Source organism: Electrona antarctica (assembly GCF_951216825.1).
Source record: "Electrona antarctica genome assembly, chromosome: 22".
Classification (NCBI taxonomy): Eukaryota; Metazoa; Chordata; class Actinopteri; order Myctophiformes; family Myctophidae; genus Electrona; species Electrona antarctica.
In genome coordinates this window covers 40,796,725-40,818,815 of record NC_136805.1, presented here as the reverse complement: position 1 = coordinate 40,818,815, position 22,091 = coordinate 40,796,725, and the positions used below count along the sequence as shown (strand labels likewise).

The 22,091-nt window shown below is 44.1% G+C and overlaps 1 protein-coding gene across 1 annotated transcript in view; it reads left to right on the top strand.

The window, feature by feature from the left end:
- LOC306915152 (heparan sulfate glucosamine 3-O-sulfotransferase 3B1-like) overlaps nucleotides 1-19,195 on the top strand; it is a gene marked incomplete at both ends in the record, with an annotated part of 121,364 nt that extends 102,169 nt beyond the window's left edge. Inside the window, one exon of the mRNA XM_079492401.1 lies at nucleotides 18,574-19,195. Within this exon, the coding sequence (XP_079348527.1) occupies nucleotides 18,574-19,195 (622 nt within the window). The remainder of the gene's footprint in view (nucleotides 1-18,573) is intronic.
- Between the last annotated feature and the right edge of the window lie 2,896 nt (nucleotides 19,196-22,091).

Here is a 22,091-nt window from a genome sequence, read left to right as displayed (position 1 = left end):
CCCTGTTGAGGACGCATGGAGCAGCTCTCTGCTCCGCTCTGACCTCCCTGTTGAGGACGCATGGAGCAGCTCTCTGCTCCGCTCTGACCTCCCTGTTGAGGACGCATGACGGCTGAGGAGGAATCCACTTTAGGTCCTTTTACTGCAGTGGTTCCCAAACCTTTTCATGTCAAGGACCCCCACATTGACCCTAATTAGCCCTGTGTGGACCCTCCCCCCCCCCCCCCCCCCCCCCCCCATTTGAAAACATATGCCAGGGAGCTCCCGTAAGAGAAGATCTTTACGGCTCTAGCAGAGATTCTCAACCTGTTTAATTTCAAGGACCTGCAGTTCGACGTGCATTAGTCTACGGACCCCCATTGAATGGCATGTATATCTCCGAGACCCCAATTTATATTTTAAAAGCAATGTTAATTTAACTCTGAGAGTGTTCAAATGGAACCAAATGGACCCGTAACTCTCAGAGTTATATGAGCTATATGGACCAGAGCTATAATCATAACCATTATAAAGACCAAAGGAACTGTGGTTGTAACTTGTTGTGAACATTTAGGCTTGTATGAATTGAATAAATAACATCCCATCGTTTTTCAACCAGCGCTGTCCTCTCCTCCGTGCCTGTATAACTCCATTCCAAAGTAACGTAACATGCTAATGCTATGCTGCTCCGTAGAAAGGTCTTGCACAACGAAAATAGCAGATCTACAAGCTCACAAGGCGTGAGGTAGTGTAGACTTGTAACTTTGACAACAGCTGTTGTGAATTTTGGCCAATCAGAACGGCAGCTGCAAAGCCAGCCTGCATGCATTTCGCTGGCTGTGCTCGGCTGTGTTAACCCTTCACTCCATGTTCGTTTCAGAACACGGTGTTTTAAACTTTTAATGCTTGTTGTATGGAAAAAAAATAATGATATTTTACCGCCAAATAATCGACTATTAACCGATTTTTATGGTATTCGTGTCGACTATCAAAAATCACGTTTGGTTAATGCCCTAGTGCAAGGGATGTTTTGGTTGGTTAAAATAAAAAGAAGATTATAGAAAAATATGCATATTGAGTGTGTGTGTGTGTGTGTGTGTGTGTGTGTGTGTGTGTGTGTGTGTGTGTGTGTGTGTGTGTGTGTGTGTGTGTGTTTCCACAAAATAATAGCAAATGCTCGATAGTGGGCTCGATAAGGACCCGGCTCGATAAGCCTGCTCGATAAGGTGATCGTTATCAATAAAATCACACCCGTGTGAACTGAGTGGTGTAAGGTCTTATATAGACTGATCAACTGTGGTCTGACGTAATGTCTGACGTAATGAAATCACACCCGTGTGAACTGGGTGACCATAGCAACCATGCTAATTTTTTGGTACGAACAGACACGTAAACTAACAAAGCCAGTTGTAGGAGTGGTTTACACCACTCAAAAACCTTAACGAGCTCCATCCCTACCCATAAGGGTCCATTTGGTTCCAAACTATCATTTAGCTGGGGACCCCCTGGAACTCCATCAAGGACCCCTGGGGGTCCCCGGACCCCACTTTGAGAACCACTGTTTTACCGCACTAGAAAAAGTACTGAAAGGTTTTACTTTGACTGTACTACTAAAAAACATTAATTAATTAATACTGCAATATAGAAATACTCTGGAAAAAAGTATCAGTATCAAAATGTACTTGGAGTACCAAAAGTAGAAAGTGCTGGAAGATGTCTCATGATGTTGCATGGAGTGACGTCACCGTTCTCTGTGTCCATGCATTAATTCAACACGATATCTGTCATAACATAACAACACACACACACACACACCTGGTCACCTGCTGTGAGGTGAGCCTGAAATCAAATTGAATGCGATGACAACAAGTGCCATACACACACGGGACTCACCTCACCTCGACCACCCCTGCACTTCAGATTTTGAGTGGTGCAAACCACTCCAACAACCAGCTTTGTCTGTATCTATGTGTCTATGTGTCTATGTATGTGTGTACCTGTGTACCTATGTGAGCATGGTTGCTATGGTCACTGACATTACGTCAGACCACAGCTGATCAGGCTATATAAGACCTTGCACCACTCAGTTCACACGGGTGTGATTTTTTTATATACGCCTAGATTCCACCCTTGTCGGAGGATGAGGCGGACTCAACCAAACCCAACTAAAGCAAATTCCCAGCCTACTCATCAATTGCCAACCTAGGATGGATAATCTTAATCCTCCAATTCAAGCCCTCCCTTATAGCCTGATTTACTTACGTTATTATGACCATCTCCGAAATTCCTTACATTTAAAATTTCTGACTCCACCAACATCAATGCCCTAGCTACTTCATTAACAAAGACCCTAGCGGGACCCTTTATCCTGCAATCCCTCGGAGGCCTCCCCCCACTTACCGGCTTCGCTCCTAAGTGACTTATCCTTCAAGAACTAACCAAACAAGGCCTCCCCCGTATTACCGCTACAATCTCTGCCCTCACTGCTCTCCTCAGCCATTACTTTTACCTGCTCATTTCCTATGCCATAATAACCCTCACTGCCTCCGCTAATACCTCAGTGTGTTGGTCCAATCACAGCTATTGTAGGCCTACATCATGACATCATGGATGATGTCACTATGTACTGCACTGCAGTGGTCAAATATGGACATGTGACATCCCCCCCCATCCAAATATGAAAATGCACAAACAAGGCCAGAATAGTATAAAAGGAAGGTGGAATGGCAGAAACGGCTCACAAAAGCAAATCAATAGACCCGGATGATCAAATTGCCAAAAAAAGAATCTCTTTTTGAAATCATAATAATCTGTTTCGATAAAATCTCCCTGGACTGTGTATTCCTTTGTTTTTTCCACACACGCATTCCCCTGAGTGTCGGATCATATAGAGCTGAAGTGAAAGCTATCGTTCGGAATCCTTTCCGTCGTATAGATACAGAATGCTGCGCTGGACGTTTCACCAGGAGGGAGGAGGGAGGGCGCTCCACGCCGCCGTCGCAGTGGAGCGCCAGGACCAGGTGTACTGCTTCGGAGGACTGTCCAGAGTGTCCAACGGCGCCGTCAAGTACCAAACGAAAGTCCACATCTTCAACACGGTGTCTTTACGCTGGAGGACGTTACCACCAGTGACTGTTGAGGTTGGACGAGAACGTCCCCGGGAGATTCGATACGGGGATCGTGGGTACACAGCTGTGCTGATTGAAGCTGTGATCTACATGTGGGGAGGATTCAGACGCAGGCGGCTTTACGCCTTCGATGTCGACGCCCACCGTTGGTTGGAGAACAAGGTTTCTGGGACTGTTCCGAAGGGGAGGTCCCACCACTCGGCCTGCGTCTTGGGGAAGGTCATGTATATTCATGGGGGATTGACCCAGCCGGATAGTTGCACTAATGACGTGTACAAGTTGGACACCGCCACGATGGTCTGGGCTTTAATTAGTGCCAGAGGTACTCTCCCACCTGCTTCATATTATCATTCTGCTACCATCAACGGGACAAAGATGTTTGTACTCGGGGGCATGCGGAACGACTGGAAGGCCAACGGCAACATCAGAGTGTATGACACGGAGACCGACATCTGGCTGAGCCCGCCTTCTACACAGAATATACCAAGGGTAGGCCTACCAAAAGGTCGATGGCCTTCAGTCTTTGCCTACAATGGAGAGCTGTACATAATCCGTCGTCAGTGCAGCTACGAACCTCAGAAGTTCCTGAGGAAATTCTGTCCAGAGACCTTCTCCTGGATCAGTGCAACCTGGGAAAAGCCCAAGGGGAATGGCCCGTCCCGACTGGGTATGACCTGCCGTTGCATCACGGTGGGAGATCGTGTCATACTCTTTGGAGGACAAATCAAACCCCATGACCTGCACATATTGGACTTCAGTCCTAGTCTTAAGACTTTATGTAAGTTAGCAGTTATCCAGTACGGTCTGGAGCAGTCTGGACTCCCACACAATGTCAGGTGGGAACTGGCAGCCATTACAACCAATGACAACACACAACAAGAACAGAGAACAAACTCCAGACCAAGGAACAAAAGAAAGAGAAACTGATGCAAAGAATCGACAATCGGACCTGGACCTCTGGCGTATAGTAGCCCAGGCACCTATAGGCTCAGTGTAGCCTGACAGCGTGCCGCGGGTTCGAGTCACGATCCCGAAGGCCATTTTACTGCGTGTCACTCCCTACCTCTCCCTTTCCTGTCAGCCTACTATACTATCAATGATGGCCAACAAATAAATCTAAAAAAAAAAAAGAGTAAAATGAGGTGAGATTTTCAGTTTTCAGTGTTAACCACTAGAAGGCGCTTGACGCCACCATTTGACTGATCCTCAATCCGAAACGGGACCGGTGATATCTGAACCGAACCGCTACGCATCCGAGAAACATTGTAATTGGCCGCACCTGCCCCGGAACCGGCCCCGAGAAGGATTTGACTGTTTGGAACGGGTCCGACCAAAATGGCGCCGATCCGATATAGATCCGGACCCATAGTGTGTTCTCTGCAATATTATATGCTTTAACATGACATGAGACTGCTCCCTATGAGCGACGTGCACCCCGCCGCCTCTCGAGAGGAGGAGGAGGAGGAGGGTTGCAAACTTGCATAGGCTATAGTGCGTTTTAGCCCACCAACATTCTTACTAGAGCTGTTGACAATCGCAACAAAACTGTCCCACATTTTTCCTCCGAGGTGGAAATCCTGGTGACGCGAGGTTAGTCTCACATTGCTCGTTGCTTTGCATTAATATAGTACCCTGCCCGGGGGACAAGTCAATATTTTGGGCCCGAACCGGCTCGGTTCTCGGTTCGGCTCTCGGGTGTTAGGTTCCGGATGGACCCGTCCTGCCCTCTAGTCCGGGGACCCCCGGGGAACATTGAAGATGAAAATGGGGGGTTCCAGAGATAAAAATGCCATCAAATGGGGGTCCGTAGACTAATGCATGTCATACTGGGGGTCCTTGAAATTATTACGGGTTGAGAATCTCTGCTAGAGCCGTAAACATCTTCTCTTATATCCCTGCATGGCATATCTTTTCAAATGGGGGTCCGAGGGCTAATTAGTGTCAATTGGGGGGTCCTTGACGTGAAAAGGTTTGGGAACCACTGCTCTACAGGCAGGAACTGGCAGTTGGGGGGAAACAAAATGTCCGCCTGCTGCTAGTGTGAATCAATGGTCGCATTTGATGGTTTGAATTAAAAACCTGAAGCAAACGGTATCTGTGTTTTGACACAAGGGGCACACTTTACTTTTCTTCTTTTTTTCCCCCCAGACTCAAAGAAACAGGATAAGCGTTGCAAAGACAAAACGACTACTACTACTACTACTACTACTACTACTACTACTACTAGTCAAGTCAAGTCAAGTCAATTTTATTTATATAGCACATTTAAAAACAACAGCAGTTGGCCCAAAGTGCTTTCCAAAATAGGTAGACCGTAGTCTATCACAGTGCAATAATAAAAACATGTAATACAATCGAAAGAAAACAGGCCAAAACAAACAAAATAACAACAAAAACAAAAACAATGAACAACAATAAACACTAAAACTTCACACTGTATTAAAAGCCAGACTAAAAAGGTGTGTGTTCAGGTTAGATTTAAAAATCTCCAGGGTGGGGCTAACCTTGATGTGGGTTGGAAGATTATTCCAAAGTATGGGACCAGCTACAGAGAAAGCCCGATCACCTTTGGTTTTTAGATTTGAAGGGGGGACTACAAGGAGTTTGAGAGTGGAGGATCTGAGTGTCCTGGTGGTAGGGGGAGCTGTTATTAGTTCAGAAATATAGGAAGGAGCAAGGCCGTTTAGGGATTTAAATACAAAGAGGAGTGTAAGAGTAACCAGTGTAGTTTTGCCAAAGCAGGGGTGATATGATCTCGTTTTTTCATTCCGGTTATCAGTCTGGCAGCAGCACTACTACTACTACTACTACTACTGTGCATAAATTAAGTGTAAATAGGACATAACAAGGCAAACTAAAATGTGCACAAATAGAATGCCCAACTATGGCACATCCTTGTTTTCTTTTTTCTTTTTTTTCTTTTTCTTTTTTTGCAGCTGGCGGATTACTTTACGGCAGTTTTCAGACGCAGTGAGTGCTTGCTTTGTTAACAGTATAATATCATCAGCATAATATCACCCCCTCCCCTAACCCCTCCCCTTTATCATTCAAGCTGTGGGCGTGGCTTCAGTTCAGGTGGATCACCACCCAGCAGGCGAACCAGGCATACTTAATGAACTGCTAGGCGTGTCAACATAAAAACGACATTTTAACACATAGGCTACTGTACACTTTTTTTGGAGAAAAATAAAATCTTCCTCCTTATATTATAATAATAATAATACCCGATGATCATGTTTCAGGGTGAAACGAAATCACAAATTAAGACCTGGCGGTGTGGCCAATGCTCAAAATAGCTAAACAGCATTGGCCACACCTCCAGGTCTTAAGTTAAGTCAGAAGACCTGGAACATATAAGACATGCAAAATAGGACACCGACAGTGTACAAATGGAACCACAAGGTCCATTCTGTTCCATTTGTACTCTCTGGGTTACAGTCCTGCAAGGTTACATTTGGAACCCCCGAAAATTAATCGTAAAAAAGGGAACCATTAAATTACAACTTTAGTTTTTTTTCAACCAAGGTGCAGGTTTTAGGTTGTTATTAGACAAAGTTAAAGGTGAGTGTTATTTTTTTTTTCTTTTGCTGCTTTCTTTCGTTTTAGCATTCGAACATTCGTCCTTTTTTACAAAATCTTTATTATTATTATTATTATTATTAAATTATTTATTAATATTTACTATAGTCCTACTAGACCCCAGGAAATTACATCTGGCCACAAAAGATCACAGGATCTACTGAATGTGAAGGTAGAGGTACTAGGGGGATGCCATACTGCAGTGTGTAATAGGCTCAATATGTCAGTTTGTCACATTCAGTACTCAATAGATTCCGTGATCTTTTGTGGCCAGATATCATTTCTTTGGGTCTAGTAGGACTATAGTAAATGATACAAAAAATAAATCACCATATTATTTTCAAAAACAATACATATTTAGGACCATGTTCGAATGCCCCCGCCCCCTGTCAAAAATAGCTAAAATCAGTAAAACGAAAGAAAGCAGCAAATTAAAAAAAGATTAACACTCATCTTTTACTTTCTCTAATAACAACCTAAAACATGAACCTTGGTTGAAAAGAACTAAAGTTGCCCTTTAAGGAATCGGAATCGTTAAAAAATCCTAAATGATCCCAACCAAAGCTCTAACAGCATGCCCAGCATCGTCATACCAGGGCCAACAGTGACAGTGAGGAGGAATCCAGTTGAACTCCTTCGCCCCCCTGCACCATATCTCACTCTCTCTGTGGGTATAGTACGCAATTATAGATTTGTTTTACTATTCACCATCAAACCCTCTCTCTCTCTCTCTCTCTCTCTCTCTCTCTCTCTCTCTCCGATGCCAGACATCTGTGTCTTTATGTTCCAGTGAAAGATGAAAGTTATGGCTTCCTACACGGTATCTATTTCTCATGACTGAACCCCACAGCGCATGGGGGCCCGCGCGCCATTCTGCCAACAGTTACATCAACTTGGATAATGTATATTCGCTGTCGGGGAGAAACCGCTTATCTCCATATTTTTTACGTTGTCGTATAGTTAACCCATTTTGACCTGCGGGAACGATTCTACAAATGTCTTCTAAATCCTGACCTGAAAATACCCATGTTTCTATATCAGTGGTGCGTGCTCAACCTTTTTCATGTCAAGGACCCCCAGAATTATCTGAATTTGGCTGCGGACCCCCATCTGAAAATATGTTGTTCCAGGGACCTCCCCAGAAGCAAAGATTTTAGTTAAAAACGTTAAAAACGCTCTGAAAGAATATATTCAAAGATTTGTGCCACATTGTCACGATTTTTCAAAAATAGCAGACCTACAAGTTCATAGCGCGGCACCGAGTGCCGCGCTATAAACTTGTAGGTCTGCTATTTTTCAACAGCTACAGCATAACATAATGCTTAAAACACCAAAAGGGGTTCCCGCCCCAAAATGGGTTAACACATTTGGTGCCAAGGACGAGTCGAGTATTCTCGTCTTATCAATTATAAACCACTTGGTGCTTTAGACGAGAGTATACTCGTTCTAAGTTTCCGATTCTAGTTGTCGGGCAGAAAGCGTGTCCACGTTTCAACTTTTATCTGTGATTTTTTTGTTAATTTGTGCTGTGCTTTTGCTCTACTTTGTCACGTTGTGACCTTATGATATACTATTTTGGCTATATTTTTAAATCACACCCGTGTGAAGTTCCTGCCACCCACACACATAGCTCTGTAAGGGAGTGGTTGCACCACTCAAAAACAGTTTTTCAGAAAGTATAAGTGTAAATGCTGAAGTTGGTTAATTAGTTAGTTAGTTAGTTTATCTCGGTCATAGTTTCACAGCAGTTCTACAGAATAAAGGTGAACACATATACAACTAGAAAAAGTGCCCTTCTGGGCACAGGTCTCCACCAGGAGGATAGGAGTGTGTGTGTGTGTGATGGGTAAAATGTTTAGGAGCAATATAAACGTGTGTGTGTGTGTGTGTGTGTGTGTGTGTGTGTGTGTGTGTGTGTGTGTGTGTGTGTGTGTGTGTGTGTGTGTGTGTGTGTGTGTGTGTGTGTGTGTGTGCGTGCGTGCGTGCGTGCGTGCGTGTGTGTGTGTGTGTGTGTGTGTGTGTGTGTGTGTGACGCAGCTTGGCCTGTTGTAGCGCCACCATGAGGCTGATTTGATAACTGTCAAGTGGCAATTCTTCCAAAGCCTAGTGGGCTATAGCCTGATTATCAGACTGTAGCTTTCTTGAAGCTTCAGTCTGACATTGTCTCCTGTCTGAGCGATTTCAAGGGGGAGGGGATTAGAATTTCTCTCAACCAGTAGCCATTGGTGTTGTTTTTCCCTCCTTCCTCTGTGTGTTGCGCTGCGTGATGACGCTGAAAACGGGACTCGGCGCTGATTGGTTGTTTGTTAGACCCACCTTTGGGCTGGATCCAGGCTAAGTGGGCTATGCATGCACAGTTTCACCACAATCGGACGCTGTGTTGAGTAGTTGTGGCGATTTGTACAAAACGGGTACAAAGCGGGATACTCCTGAAAAGTTTAGAAGCCAGAAAGAATATCGTAGACAATGAGGGTGGATTATGAGAAATCAAACAAACCCGTCTTGATCACATGAAAATTAGAAAATGTGTTTTATATATGTCGGCCTCCTGGTGGCGCTATAAAGAGCAGATGTGAAAAATTCCAGGCAAAGGTTTTTCCTTGACCTCTAGGGAGTTGGCATACAAAGTTATCCACAGATCCGTGCAGTTATAGCGCCACCATGAGGCTGAGTTGAAAATGTTCCAGTGGCATTTATTCCTCGGCCTAGTGGGAATGTGCGTGCACAATTTCACGGAAATCACACGATGTGTTCATGATTTGCAGCATTTTGTTTGAAACTGAGCACTCCTGCAAACTTTGGAAGCCAATCTTAGCCAATCAGGATGGAGTCTGAAATGAGAAATCTGAAAGACCCGTTTCGTTGAATGGCTCTAGAGAGACTGTGTACCAATTTGCGTGATGTTTGGACAAAATCTGTAGGTGTACTGTCCAAAAACAGGCCGTTCATCGGTTCATCGTGTGTGTGCAAAATTTGGCATCGACCGGGATATTATTAACGGTGCCGGAGATTAGCTGTTCACAGACGGACGGACACACGGACGGACGGACGGAGTGCAAAACATACTCTCTCCCCATGCCTTCGGCCTGGTGGAGACAATTAACAATTGACTGTAAATGTATGGTCTAAAGCTGATGTTTTGGCTGGGGTGAAGTACCTGTGATCTCTGTCCGTTGTCATGAAAAGCCACTTTAAAACGGTGTAATCGCTTGTTGTAGTGTATAAAAGTATTCCATAGCGGCGACCACATCAACAGACCGGGCAGCGGCACGGTTGCCTCCCCCCGGGAGCTTCTCCATTGTAAACAATAGGGACTCAATTTCCCTTAACACTTAGACCGCTATCATTTATTGAAAAATTAGGATCTAATTCACGCCAGCATTTTTTTAATTTGAGCTCTTATTTTGAAAATCCGCCATTTCCGGTCCACAACCGGTAGTCCTACGTTAGGAGTTTTCACACAGCTGGATGGGCCTTGTTTACAATGTGAATCCAGGCCGGAGCTCCGGAGAGCTCTAGATTGTCAGCTCTGTGCCGTCAAAGAAACGCTGTTTTGACCAAAAATGCCATCTGGGACAAGGAATAGGAGTTACAGGCGATTGAAAGAAATGGATAGAATGGATGCTTATGGCGACGACGATCTAAGATGGGCGATCCAATGCTGTGCTAACAACACAGCTAGCTAACCGGCTAACGTGAGTAGCATTTTGGCTCGAGCAATCGAACGCGCTATAAAAGCTCAATTGCCGGAGGCCGTCGGCAATGGCGTTAAGCGCCAGTATCAAAATTAAGCTTCAATTGACTTTAATCGTCGGCAATGGCGCGGAAGCTGTTAACAATAATTTGACTCTTGAGAGCAAAATGGACTCATAAGGGTCCATTTGGTTTTGATTTGGTTTCATTTCATCTTGCTCAAGGACAAACCGGGAACCTTCCGTTGATTTTCCCCAAGAAACTGTTTTTTTCTTCTTCTGGAGAACAGAACATATCATTCGAAACGTCGCAATTAAAAAAATGTCTTTTTAAAATGTATTTTTTTCGGAAAAACCTCATATTTCTATATCAGTGGTTCTCAATATTTCATGTCGAGGACCCCAAAAATTATATGTAGTTGGCCGCCGACCTCCCATCCGAAAATATGTTGTTCCAGGGGACCTCTCCAGAAGCAAAGATTTGAGTTAAAAACTGAAACTCTGAAAGATTTGAGGCCCATTTTCATGATTTTTCAAAAATAGCAGATCTACAAGCTCGTAGCGCGGCACTCGCTGCCGCGCTATGAGCTTGTAGGTCTGCTATTTTTCAATAGCTAAAGTATCTTGATCATTAACCCCCGCGGTGTGACATCTGCACGCAACGAATAACAAACCTAGGCTTGTTTTTTTGCGTAACATGTCTTAATGCATCGAGACCTAAATGTAGTCTGAGGTTAAATGACTCGGCGGGTCGCATTCCTTTTCATGATGTACGAGTCCAGGAGCGTGTAAGTTCTAAGAAAGAATCACAGACAATCTGGGAGAGTTTGTCGAGAAGAGAACGAACGCATCACCGCCGGGCCATCTAGCCAAGCGAGCCTTTAGTATATTGTACATTAAACATGAGAGCTGCATGGTGGCTTTCAGGGAGCTCTACTCTGTTGCTGTTCCAACGCGCGGCCTGGACCAATGAACACTGTGCAAGTCCCCCATGTCACTGTTCCAACGCGTCGGCCTGGACCAATGAACACTGTGCAAGTCCCCCCCCGTCGCTCGGATGCGCGTACAGTTCATCGGAGCATGGTTTGAGCATGGCCTGATTTATCGTGAGGGGCTCTGCATGGAGTCAGCTATACTGGCGGCAGAAAGTAACTTAGTACGTTACTGTACTTTGTTGTTGTTTTTCTTTCACTTTATTTGAGTGTTTCCATTTTTTTCTGCCCCATCAATGTCGTAACTCTCGTCTTTACTCATATGGCTCATGGTTTGCGCCGCAAACACACAATTCAGCGTTGAAGTTCAGAGTCCCATGTCTGCTTCAACGATTTCCCCTATAACACCCCGACACAGCTTCCTTTCTACAGCACACGCTCTCACAACGAAAAGAAACAATAAGGATTGGGGGGGGGGGGGGTCCATTTATGTTGTGTGTTTTGGTCACCCGGGGAGCTCGCCTGCCCCGCCCGCCCGGGGCTTTTTGAGGCATGCATAGCGCTGCGCCGCGCCAGCCAACCAACCAAACAGGATGAATAATTGAGGCATTCTAGTACTTTGGGGGTGAATTTTAAAGCAAGACTAAAATCTTCCCATAAATGTAGTGGATACTCCCAATATTTGGATCCCAGCTGTAGTGGAGTAAAAGTACTGGAAATTGGAAATACTCAAGTGAAGTCCATATACCTCAGAATTGTACTTAAGTACTTAAGTAAATATTCTGAGAGTAGAAGAGGTAGGGGTGTAATGGCCGAATGGATGGACCCTGTTTTATATTGTTATGTTATTTATTTTAATTTTTTAACCTTTATTTAACCAGTAAAAACCACATTGAGACTGAAGTCTCGTTTACAAGTGTGAACTGGCCAAGAGAAGAGGCCAAATAAGTGACACAGCTCTGCCAGTAACGATACATACAAGACAATAACAGGACAAACACGCAACGCTCATAAATACAGCATACCCACTACAGCTCAAAGGGAGAACAGGAAGGTTTAATAACGCAACGAAATTTGCTAATAAACTAAAAATCAAGAGAACCGACATTTGCTATACGTCAAAGCAGGAGCAATGTTTGGGAAGTGTGCCCACGGCAATCCTTTTAAAGCTCACTAGGGGAATCACATGAAGCCATAGTTTGAGTCTGGTCTGTGTAGGTCATTCCAAGACCAGGGTCCAAAAGTTCTGTTTCTCCCCTCGTTGTGAGCGCGCGGTTAAAAAGCAGAGCTATAGCCTATACCGATAGCGTGGGGCGAACGGAGAACGCGGGCAAGCAAAATCTACAGCCGAGCGTTTTCAGATTTCAGAAAAACCCATGTTTCTGTGTCAGTGGTTCTCAAACTATTTCATGTCAAGGACCACCAAAATGATATGTAATTGGCCGCCGACCCCCATCTGAAGATATGTTGTTCCAGGGACCCTCCTAGAAGCAAAGATTTGAGTTAAAAACATTCGCTCTGAAAGAATATATATTCAAAGATTTGCGCCACATTTTCACGATCTTTTCAAAAATAGCAGACCTACAAGCTTGTAGCGCGGCACTCGGTGCCGCGCTATGAGCTTCCTTCATATATCACATTTTTACTGGAGCAGAACGTTAGCTTTATAGATTTTTTTTTCCGCCCTCCGTTTTTTTTCCGTTTGTTTTTGTTTCATTTGTCATTTTATTGTTCGCCCTGATTTCATTGAAAAAGCAATAAAATTAAGGAAATATCCGGTTATGCTGAAGGCAGCGACGTCGTGTTCAGTTATCAATGTTTTATAACCGGTATAAATATACAGTACATCACTGGGATGCATGGATTTCCCCCCCTTTTTCCCCTCACTGTATATGTTTCTTTTCCCTTTTTACCTCCTTTATGATGAATTCCTGTTCTGTTCTTTGACTATATAGTAGTGTCTATCTGTACGTCTCTAAATGTTTTGATGAATTGAACATGGTGGACCCTCTTGTAAACAAGTGTAATGCTTAATTGGGTCGTCCACTCACAGTTAACAGTCTTTGTATTGAGTTTGTGCTTGAAATGTACTGTAATTCTGCAAACTGTTAATAAATATTTCAATCAATCAATCAATCAATGGATGGAAGGAGATTGATGCTTTTCCTTTCATGTTCCATACCCAGGAACGTGCACACATAGACATGAAAGGGGGCTTCAGTCCCCTGCCCTTTTACCCTTGTGTAAAACAACTGATAGACTGCCCTCTCCAGACCACGAACGCAGCATCCTATATTACAATTGAAAACATGTGCCCAAAAGCACGCACAGGAACAAAAGGCACCAGCTACTACGTCACTGACACACTGCAACACGCTGCAACACACACTGCAACAACACACTAACACGACACAGCCTTACCCTCCGCGTCGATCCACGGCTATCTCCTCATGTCGCGCCGCACGACCACATTCCACAACACCCGCGTAAAAACTGTCATTGCACTGCCACTAAAGCCGCCTCCCGTCCACACTCACAAACAACATCAATATCAATAATAAACACAAACACGCCACAAGCACCGACACCCCCGCCTAATTTGTTGCCAGGTCTATGAAAACTAGCCCAGAAAAAATGCCATTCAACACGCTACTTACAACTCGCTTACAATTCGCGGACCTGGCAACACTGCATCCTGTTTTCCCATTGGCTACGGTTGCTACAACACGCATTTGCACTGCATGATGGGAGCAACACAGCTTAATGTAGGGGTCACCGATTGCTGTGCTACATCCCCCTCATGCTCTCACCACCCCCTTCGGCTACACCACACACACTAATGCAACAGGCCCCTTATTGGCTAGCCCCCTCACATGGCGATCCCCACGCAGCCAGCCACACACACACAACGGCCACGTTCGCAAATATCGCACTGAGCGCACTGTGCAAATGCAATGCAAACTAATAGGCGAGTGTGCTTCGGTGCGGTATTTCCCAACGCGCCCATCTCATCCACACAACGCGCGCAGTCGGATGCCAAGCTCTTCCGCGATTTATTCCTTTCCCAGTCTCACCACACCACGGACTCATTGTAACCTCGCATCAGTGTCACTGCAGACACGTAATCACACTGTGGAGGATTTGTGACTGAGTGACTGTGTGTGTGTGTGTGTGTGTGTGTGTGTGTGTGTGTGTGTGTGTGTGGTTTGATTTCAGCATTTTTTACACTGCACAGTTGCGCAGTGCACACCATGGGACAAATCGGCTTTTCACCCCCTGCCACTGTGCCCACAAACGCATGTACAAGAGGACAACAATCTAAACATTATATACTAACGTCAGCATCGGGCAGATTAACACACACAAGCGTTATTAGTTGAGTTTTCTTATTGAAGTGCCTCTGATTTGTAACTGTGCGTTTATGTCACTCAGCGATGCGATCCGTTGTTATTCAGCCACCAGCAGCAACATACGCACGGACTGGAGAGAGGCGACGTGTTTCTCTCCCTTCGGCTCATGTAGCCCTCATTGTAACTACAAATATTGTTCCCGAAGAAACAATGTGGGGTCACTGCAATCCAAAAGATTGTAGGCCTACTATAATGCAGACAAGGTCCCCACAAAAATATACTACAGTATGTTCTGCTCCATTCTCAACATCTTTTGGTTTCCAAAAACACTAACTTATTGTAAGTAAACCAAAACAGTAAAAAGCAGTTTCATGTGTGCTTATTTTAAATTAATTTAATTTGCTTTGATGTGAAAATAAAATACAACAAATACTAATAATACCCATCTGTTAATACATGTGAAGGGCACAATACTGGGTTTAAAAACACAGCTGAAACATGAAGTGGAGTCTGTCAAATCTCGCAATTTCCTTCTTCCCATTGCGCTGCAACGGAACTAGGATGAGCCGCCCGAAGGGCGGCGAAATTCTAGTTTACTACATGGTGAAAGAAATGCAAAATGCCGCTCCTTTCCTTTCCATGCCATACCGGAAGGCAGCATTCAGGAGAATTGCTTTTTTCCCGAAGTCTCCTGAACTTGGAACGCAGCATTTTGCGTTTAACAAATTTGTTTCAAAATCCATAATAATAATAATAATAATGAATTGCATTTTTATAGCGCTTTTCCAAGTGCTCAAAGCGCTTTACAATGGTTCATTCATTCATACATTGGGAGGTGAAGCGGCGAACAGTCGACGCCAGCGTCCTCACTTCCCACATTCACACACCAATGGTGGCAAGCTTACACCGGCCGACTCATTGGAGGCAATGTAGGGTTCAGTGTCTTGCCCAAGGACACTTCGACATGTGGACAGGAGGAGTCGGGATTCGAACCGCCGACCCAGGGATCATTGGACGACCTGCTCTACCTCCTGAGCCACAGCCGCCCTATGTCCACATCGTACACACCGCATATCCAGTAGATAAAGAGTGCTGGGTTGCACCACCGGAAATAGCATGATCTACAAGCTCTCAACGCGTCGCAGCGCGACGCGTTGAGAGCTTGTAGATCTGCTATTTTCGCTATTTTGGTCCAAAAGCCTCTTGGTTTCATTATGCCCTCAGGCAGTGTTGTTTTCGTCGACTAATACTATGACGAAAAATGTTCGTCGGCTACCTTTTTTCACTGACAAAAACTACATAAAAAACGAAATAATCACTACTAGTTTGACACGTCACATGCTACTTAAAGCAAAATTCAAATTTGACATTTTTCCCTTATAGGCCTATAGGTTTTCCCCCAACATTCAACCCCTGCATTTACCATGATCAAACATTTATATAATAATAATTTTTATTTGATTTTTGGATGACCCTGAGGATCATAAAATACCTTGAACGACTAGGCTACTGTTGCAATTTATTTTGGGTCAAATCTTAGATTGACTGGCCTAGCCCATTTAGACCTGAGGACGAGTCTACAAATGTCTTCTAAATCCTGACAATTTTCTGAAAAACCTCATGTTTCTATATCAGTGGTTCTCAATATTTCATGTCAAGGACCCCCAAAAATTATATGTAAATTGGCCGCCGACCCCCATCTGAAAATATATGTTGTTTCAGGGGACTCCCCCAGAAGCAAAGACGTTCACTCTGAAAGAATATATATTCAAGGATTTACGCCACATTTTCACGATTATTTTTAAAAATAGCAGACCTACAAGCTCGTAGCGTGGCACTCGGTGCCGCGCTACGAGCTTGTAGATCTGCTATTTTTCAATAGCTAAAGTACAACATAATGCTTAAAACACCAAAAGGGGTTCCCGCCCCAAAATGGGCTAGAGCTCCGTGGTGCGCGTGTGTGTGCCGCTCCGCGGCGCGTGTGTCTGCTGCTCCGCGGAGCGCGGCGGCGGGTGCCTCAAACGTCTTTGGTCGCGCGCTCTCTTGGCGCTTAATTGAGCTCCGCAGATGCAGACACACGATAAAGAATAAATAAATAAACCACTGTAAATAAACCGTTGGAAAATGTTATTCTTGACAGATTGGATTCTAAATTTCGTACGACGTCGGCAGATTTCATCCGTGAGAGTTGTTTATTGTGAGAAGAGAGAGAGAGGGAGAGAGAGGCAGGTTCAGTGAGTCTCGTGTCTCCCCTCTTGAAGGGGAAGATCACGCTGGGTTTTTTAAGTGCTCTCCGAAATAGTCGTAACGTTTGGGGAGCATTTAAAACGAATTTAATCTTCTTCATCAGCTGTTTTATGAATCCTGCACCTGTTTTGTGGGTGTGTTAACTTACTTTCTGTCTGGACTACTCACTCATGCATAGAAGGAAGCACGAGGTCAGTCCGCTGCCCCCCCAGGTTGTCAGAGGAAGTGTAGTTTCCAAGATTACATTAGATAATTGACACTGGCTGAAAAAATGGGTTTACAAAATCATGAGATAAAAAATTAAAACAAAAAAAAATCTTTCTTTCTTTCTCTCTTTCTTTCTTTCTTTATTTCTTTCTTTCTTTCTTTCTTTCTTTCTTTCTTTCTTTCTTTCTTTCTTTCTTTCTTTCTTTCTTTCTTTCTTTCTTTCTTGTTTATTTCTTTCTCATTTTGTAACCCCCTTCATGTTGTCGTATGCCAGTTAATTCCTTTCCACATCATTGATTGATTGATTGATTGATTGATTGATTGATTGATTGATTGATTGAGTACAGTCAAACACTTTGTCCTAAAAGGGATAGCACCAAAAAAAGGTCGGTCTTGCGGTCTTGTTTCCATTTCGGCCCTATGACGTGGACTCGTAGAGCCTTCGACCTACTCCTCCCGCCTGACACTGACAGGTCTCACCCCCGCCCGTAGCAGTGTTGTTTTTGTCAACTAAAACTATGACGAAAAATGTTCGTCGACTACCTTTTCTCACTGATCAAATGAAAACTAAATGAAAACTAAGCTATGGTGACTAAAACTATGACTAAATATACGGTTGATTTTGTAGACGAATAAAAACTAAAATGTTAGAAAGGGACTAGTGGACAAGAGATCCACTATAAGTAATTTTACACTTGGTTGCATGCTGAAAATAGCATCGCAGCGCGACGCGTTGTGAGCTTGTAGAACGGCTTAGATTAGTGTAAAATCAGCCATTATGACGGCATCAACACCCGCCAAAACACATTTTAGTCGACTAAATCACCTGTAGATTTAGTCGACTAAAATCTCATGACATTTAGTCGACTAAAACTAAACTAACACTAACACATTCCAGGTGACTAAAATGTGACTAAAACTTAAGTGAAAACTATCCAAGAGACTATGACTAAAATAGAAATGTGCTGCCAAAATCAACACTGCAGAAGCGCGTGCTTCCCTCCCCCGAACACGAGCCAGTTGTGTACGTATAGACACTCTACGAAGACGGATTAAAACCCCCTCTGTAGTGGTGGGCAGGAACATTACCACTGCGCCTGCACCCAAAAGGGGGAATTCATTGGTTCAACACTGTGCTTATATCGTGAATGAATTCACAGTTTGATGGAGCACTTGATTTCCATACTGCACGATCATTGTCTTCTTCATTGGCTGTTTTCAAATCTTGTAGCTATTGAAATGTTCTGGTGTGTGTGTGTGTGTGTGTGTGTGTGTGTGTGTGTGTGTGTGTGTGTGTGTGTGTGTGTGTGTGTGTGTGTGTGTGTGTGTGTGTGTGTGTGTGTGTGTGTGTGTGTGTGTGTGTGCGTGCGTGCGTGCGTGCGTGCGTGCGTGCGTGCGTGTGTGTGCGTGCACGTTTTATTGAACTGATTTCCCCTCTTCTCCTTCCATTTGTCCGCAGGGAGCTGATGCCCAAGACCCTGGAGGGCCAGATCACCATGGAAAAGACCCCCAGCTACTTTGTGACGCGGGAGGCTCCGGCCCGCATCTCGGCCATGTCCCGGGACACCAAGGTGATCGTGGTGGTGCGCGACCCGGTGACCCGGGCCATCTCCGACTACACGCAGACGCTGTCCAAGAAGCCCGACATCCCCTCCTTCGAGAGCCTGACCTTCAGGAACCGGACGACGGGCCTCATCGACACGTCGTGGAGCGCCATCCAGATCGGCATCTACGCCAAGCACCTGGACAACTGGCTGCAGTACTTCCCCATGGAGCAGATCCTGTTTGTGAGCGGCGAGCGGCTGATCAGCGACCCCGCCGGGGAGCTGGGCCGCGTGCAGGACTTCCTGGGGCTCAAGAGGATCATCACGGACAAACACTTCTACTTCAACCAGACCAAGGGCTTCCCCTGCCTCAAGAAGGCCGAGGGCAGCAGCAAGCCCCACTGCCTGGGCAAGACCAAAGGGCGGACCCACCCCAACATTGACCCTGAGGTGGTGCAGCGCCTACGGGACTTCTACAGGCCCTTCAACATGAAGTTCTACCAGATGACGGGACGTATATTTGGCTGGGATGACTGACATTATGGCCTCCTGTCTACAAGAACTAATTGAACTGTGCCGTTACGTGGAACGCATTTCACAGGTTCTGGATGTGTTTGCGCAAACTCTGCGGCTCAGGGTTCACATAAGGTTCTCGTAACCTTAATTTGGGGGCCCTTGCTCAGGAGGGGTGGTGGTGTTGGTGGTACTGAACCCCGGAACTGAGAAGAACTGAGAATACTTTGAAACTAGCGAAGACGGAAGATCGACAACGTATCATGTTGCGACGTGTTGTGAGCTTCTTGATCAGCTATTTTCAATTATTTCTATTATTTCTTTCTTCAGGACTTCCAGGGGTGGTTGTGGTTATGATAGCAAACCTAAGCAAACAAACAATCTCAGAACTTCACGGGTTCTTGTGAAGTTCGGGTTATGGAAGGTTCTGGCTTTACCCTTCGTAGTCGGAACGAGACATTAGTCCCAGCTGAGAGCTGTTGACTTTAAAATGTGACTGCATGTCAGTTGTCGGAAACAACTGAAGGCTAAATGATGCTTGGTCAAAGATGACCCCTTTTGGCGAAAAAGAAGAATTGACTTATGGAACACTGAAAGAAAGAGCTGAAAGTGGAAAGGGTTGAGTGACGTATGTTCACACTGGCAGATGCGAAAGATGCAACGCTACACAGCGTATTTGTACGTAGAGTTTCTTTGTAGCTGAAGTTGAAACCAGCTCAACCTTTTTGTAGCTTTGTTGCAGCATGAGCTACAAACGTCGGATGCATCTTTGCATCTTCACGTCGCTGGCTTCCATTGAAAATGAATGGTCGACTGCATCTTTTGCATCTGCCCGTGTCGACGCAGCATTGGGTAATGACTTTGGCTTTAGTCATAAGCAATATTATGTGTCTGTGAGGAGGTCCGTTCTGTTCTCACTGGCGCACCAGTTATGCAACGTTTCTGGTTTTTTTTGTTTGTTTTTTAATCACAGCTGCCTCAATCAAATCAAATATCGTCGCCGTCGCGCAGAAGCCTTGTGTCTCCATGTTTCAAATGTTTATGCTCTCGTTTTGTTCCGTATAAATGATTGCCTTACTTCGTTGCACAAGCAAAAGTACTGAAAAGTAGCCGATCTACAAGCTCATGGTTAATCTGTGTTTTCTGCGATCTTCGCTGTTTTGTTTTTAAAACGTGAAAGTCTGTCTGTGGGTTTTATAAATGTTGAACCAATGAATCAAGAGCTTTGTGACTAAACTAGAATCTTGTGCGCATGCGGCGCGCCCGCGTCTATAGGCCACGCGGTCCGCGTTGTCGTCGTCTGTCCGTGAATATCGTGTGTCCGTCGTGAGTGAGACAGACAGACGCACATACACAAAGCGTACACTTTGAATGAAGGCAGACAGCGATGTGTCTTTGGCCACTGACCGTGTTGTTTAATTGTTTAGAATTTGCATTGTGTTTTTATTTGCATCATGGCCGTGGAATTCTCTCACGTGTAATACTAGAAAATATAACTACATTGGATTCATTGGAGCACACGTATTTTCCCATTTCCTGAAATGTTATTGTAACGTAATTATTTGGACATACGAGGTTTCCAGCCGCCAGCGGCGATAATGATAGATATTATTTAGAGGTGTGTGGCTCATTACAGTGAATGACTCTTATCAGAGTGACACCTTTGTGTTGTGTTCAGAGGTCCAGTGGGGTGACACGGAAATGCCTATGCTTTATTGCTTCTGTGTAGGAAGTTTGTGGAAATTACATTATTATTATTATTATTATTATTTTTATTTATTTTTTATTATTTTTTTACGTGTTGGTGGCTTTTGATCCTAAGCCTTTTGATGAGTGACTTTATGGCATATTTTCAACCCACCTAGCTGCTTTTCAAAGCTTAACACTTTTTCTAAGAAAAATAAAGATGGAAAAAGTTAAATAAATAAATATGCAAATGTAAAAAAAAGAAAAATACATGTCTTTTTTAAAGATTAATTTATTTGAGGATTACCCACAGTATCTGAATTATTTGCAATAACTTGTCGATAATGTCATGCTTTTATTGTGTCTTGTTTTATACCATGCACCATAAATACTTGTTTTTTTTAGAGAAAGACCCATATAGTTTTTAGTTTTGACTACATCAGATTTTATATCTTATCGGCATACCTATTTTATTTTATTTTTTAAAGGTAATGAACAAGCTTCACAATGCAGCGTATTACAGTATGCTTGTAGATTTTGTACATTTGAGAAAACATCGGGGCAAAAATATCGTGCACAGAGACACAGAATTTATCAATCAAATGATTGTGAGACTCCACAAATTCCATGTTAGCCATTTTACTGTCAAGAAATGAGATGTTACTGAGTGTTGTTAGTACTGTACACTATCTGTTGGCTCCAGTTTAGGCAGCGATGTTCATGTGTGGCAGATGGATTTTCTTTTTTGAAACCGTTTAGTTTTTTACACATTGTCATGTTAAGACCGAGGCCAAATCTATAAATGCCTTATAAAGCAGAGGTTCTCAAACCTTTTCGGGCCAAGAACCACAACATTTGCACTGTTTACTGACATGTATTTGCACTGAAGCACTGTTCTATTTTTCTAAGTGAAAATGGCACTGGCACTTTATTTCTCAGCTGCCAAGTTACTTTAATAAAAAAAATCTTAACTGACATTTCTCTCTTTTTTCCCCTTCTTAAACCAATATGACATCTCTCTTCAGGGGGGGGGGGGGGGGGGGTAAACTGCTTTTGCACAGACTGTACATACCAATTTCTGCTGTGTGCTGCTCTGCGTCAGGCTTCCTCTTTGGCAAACATGTCATGAACCTGGAATTTTATTTATTAGAAAATAGTTAGAAGGTATACTTAATAAAAAGGGTGCATATAATATAATGGTTCACTCAATGCATATTTAATAAACAAGAAACAA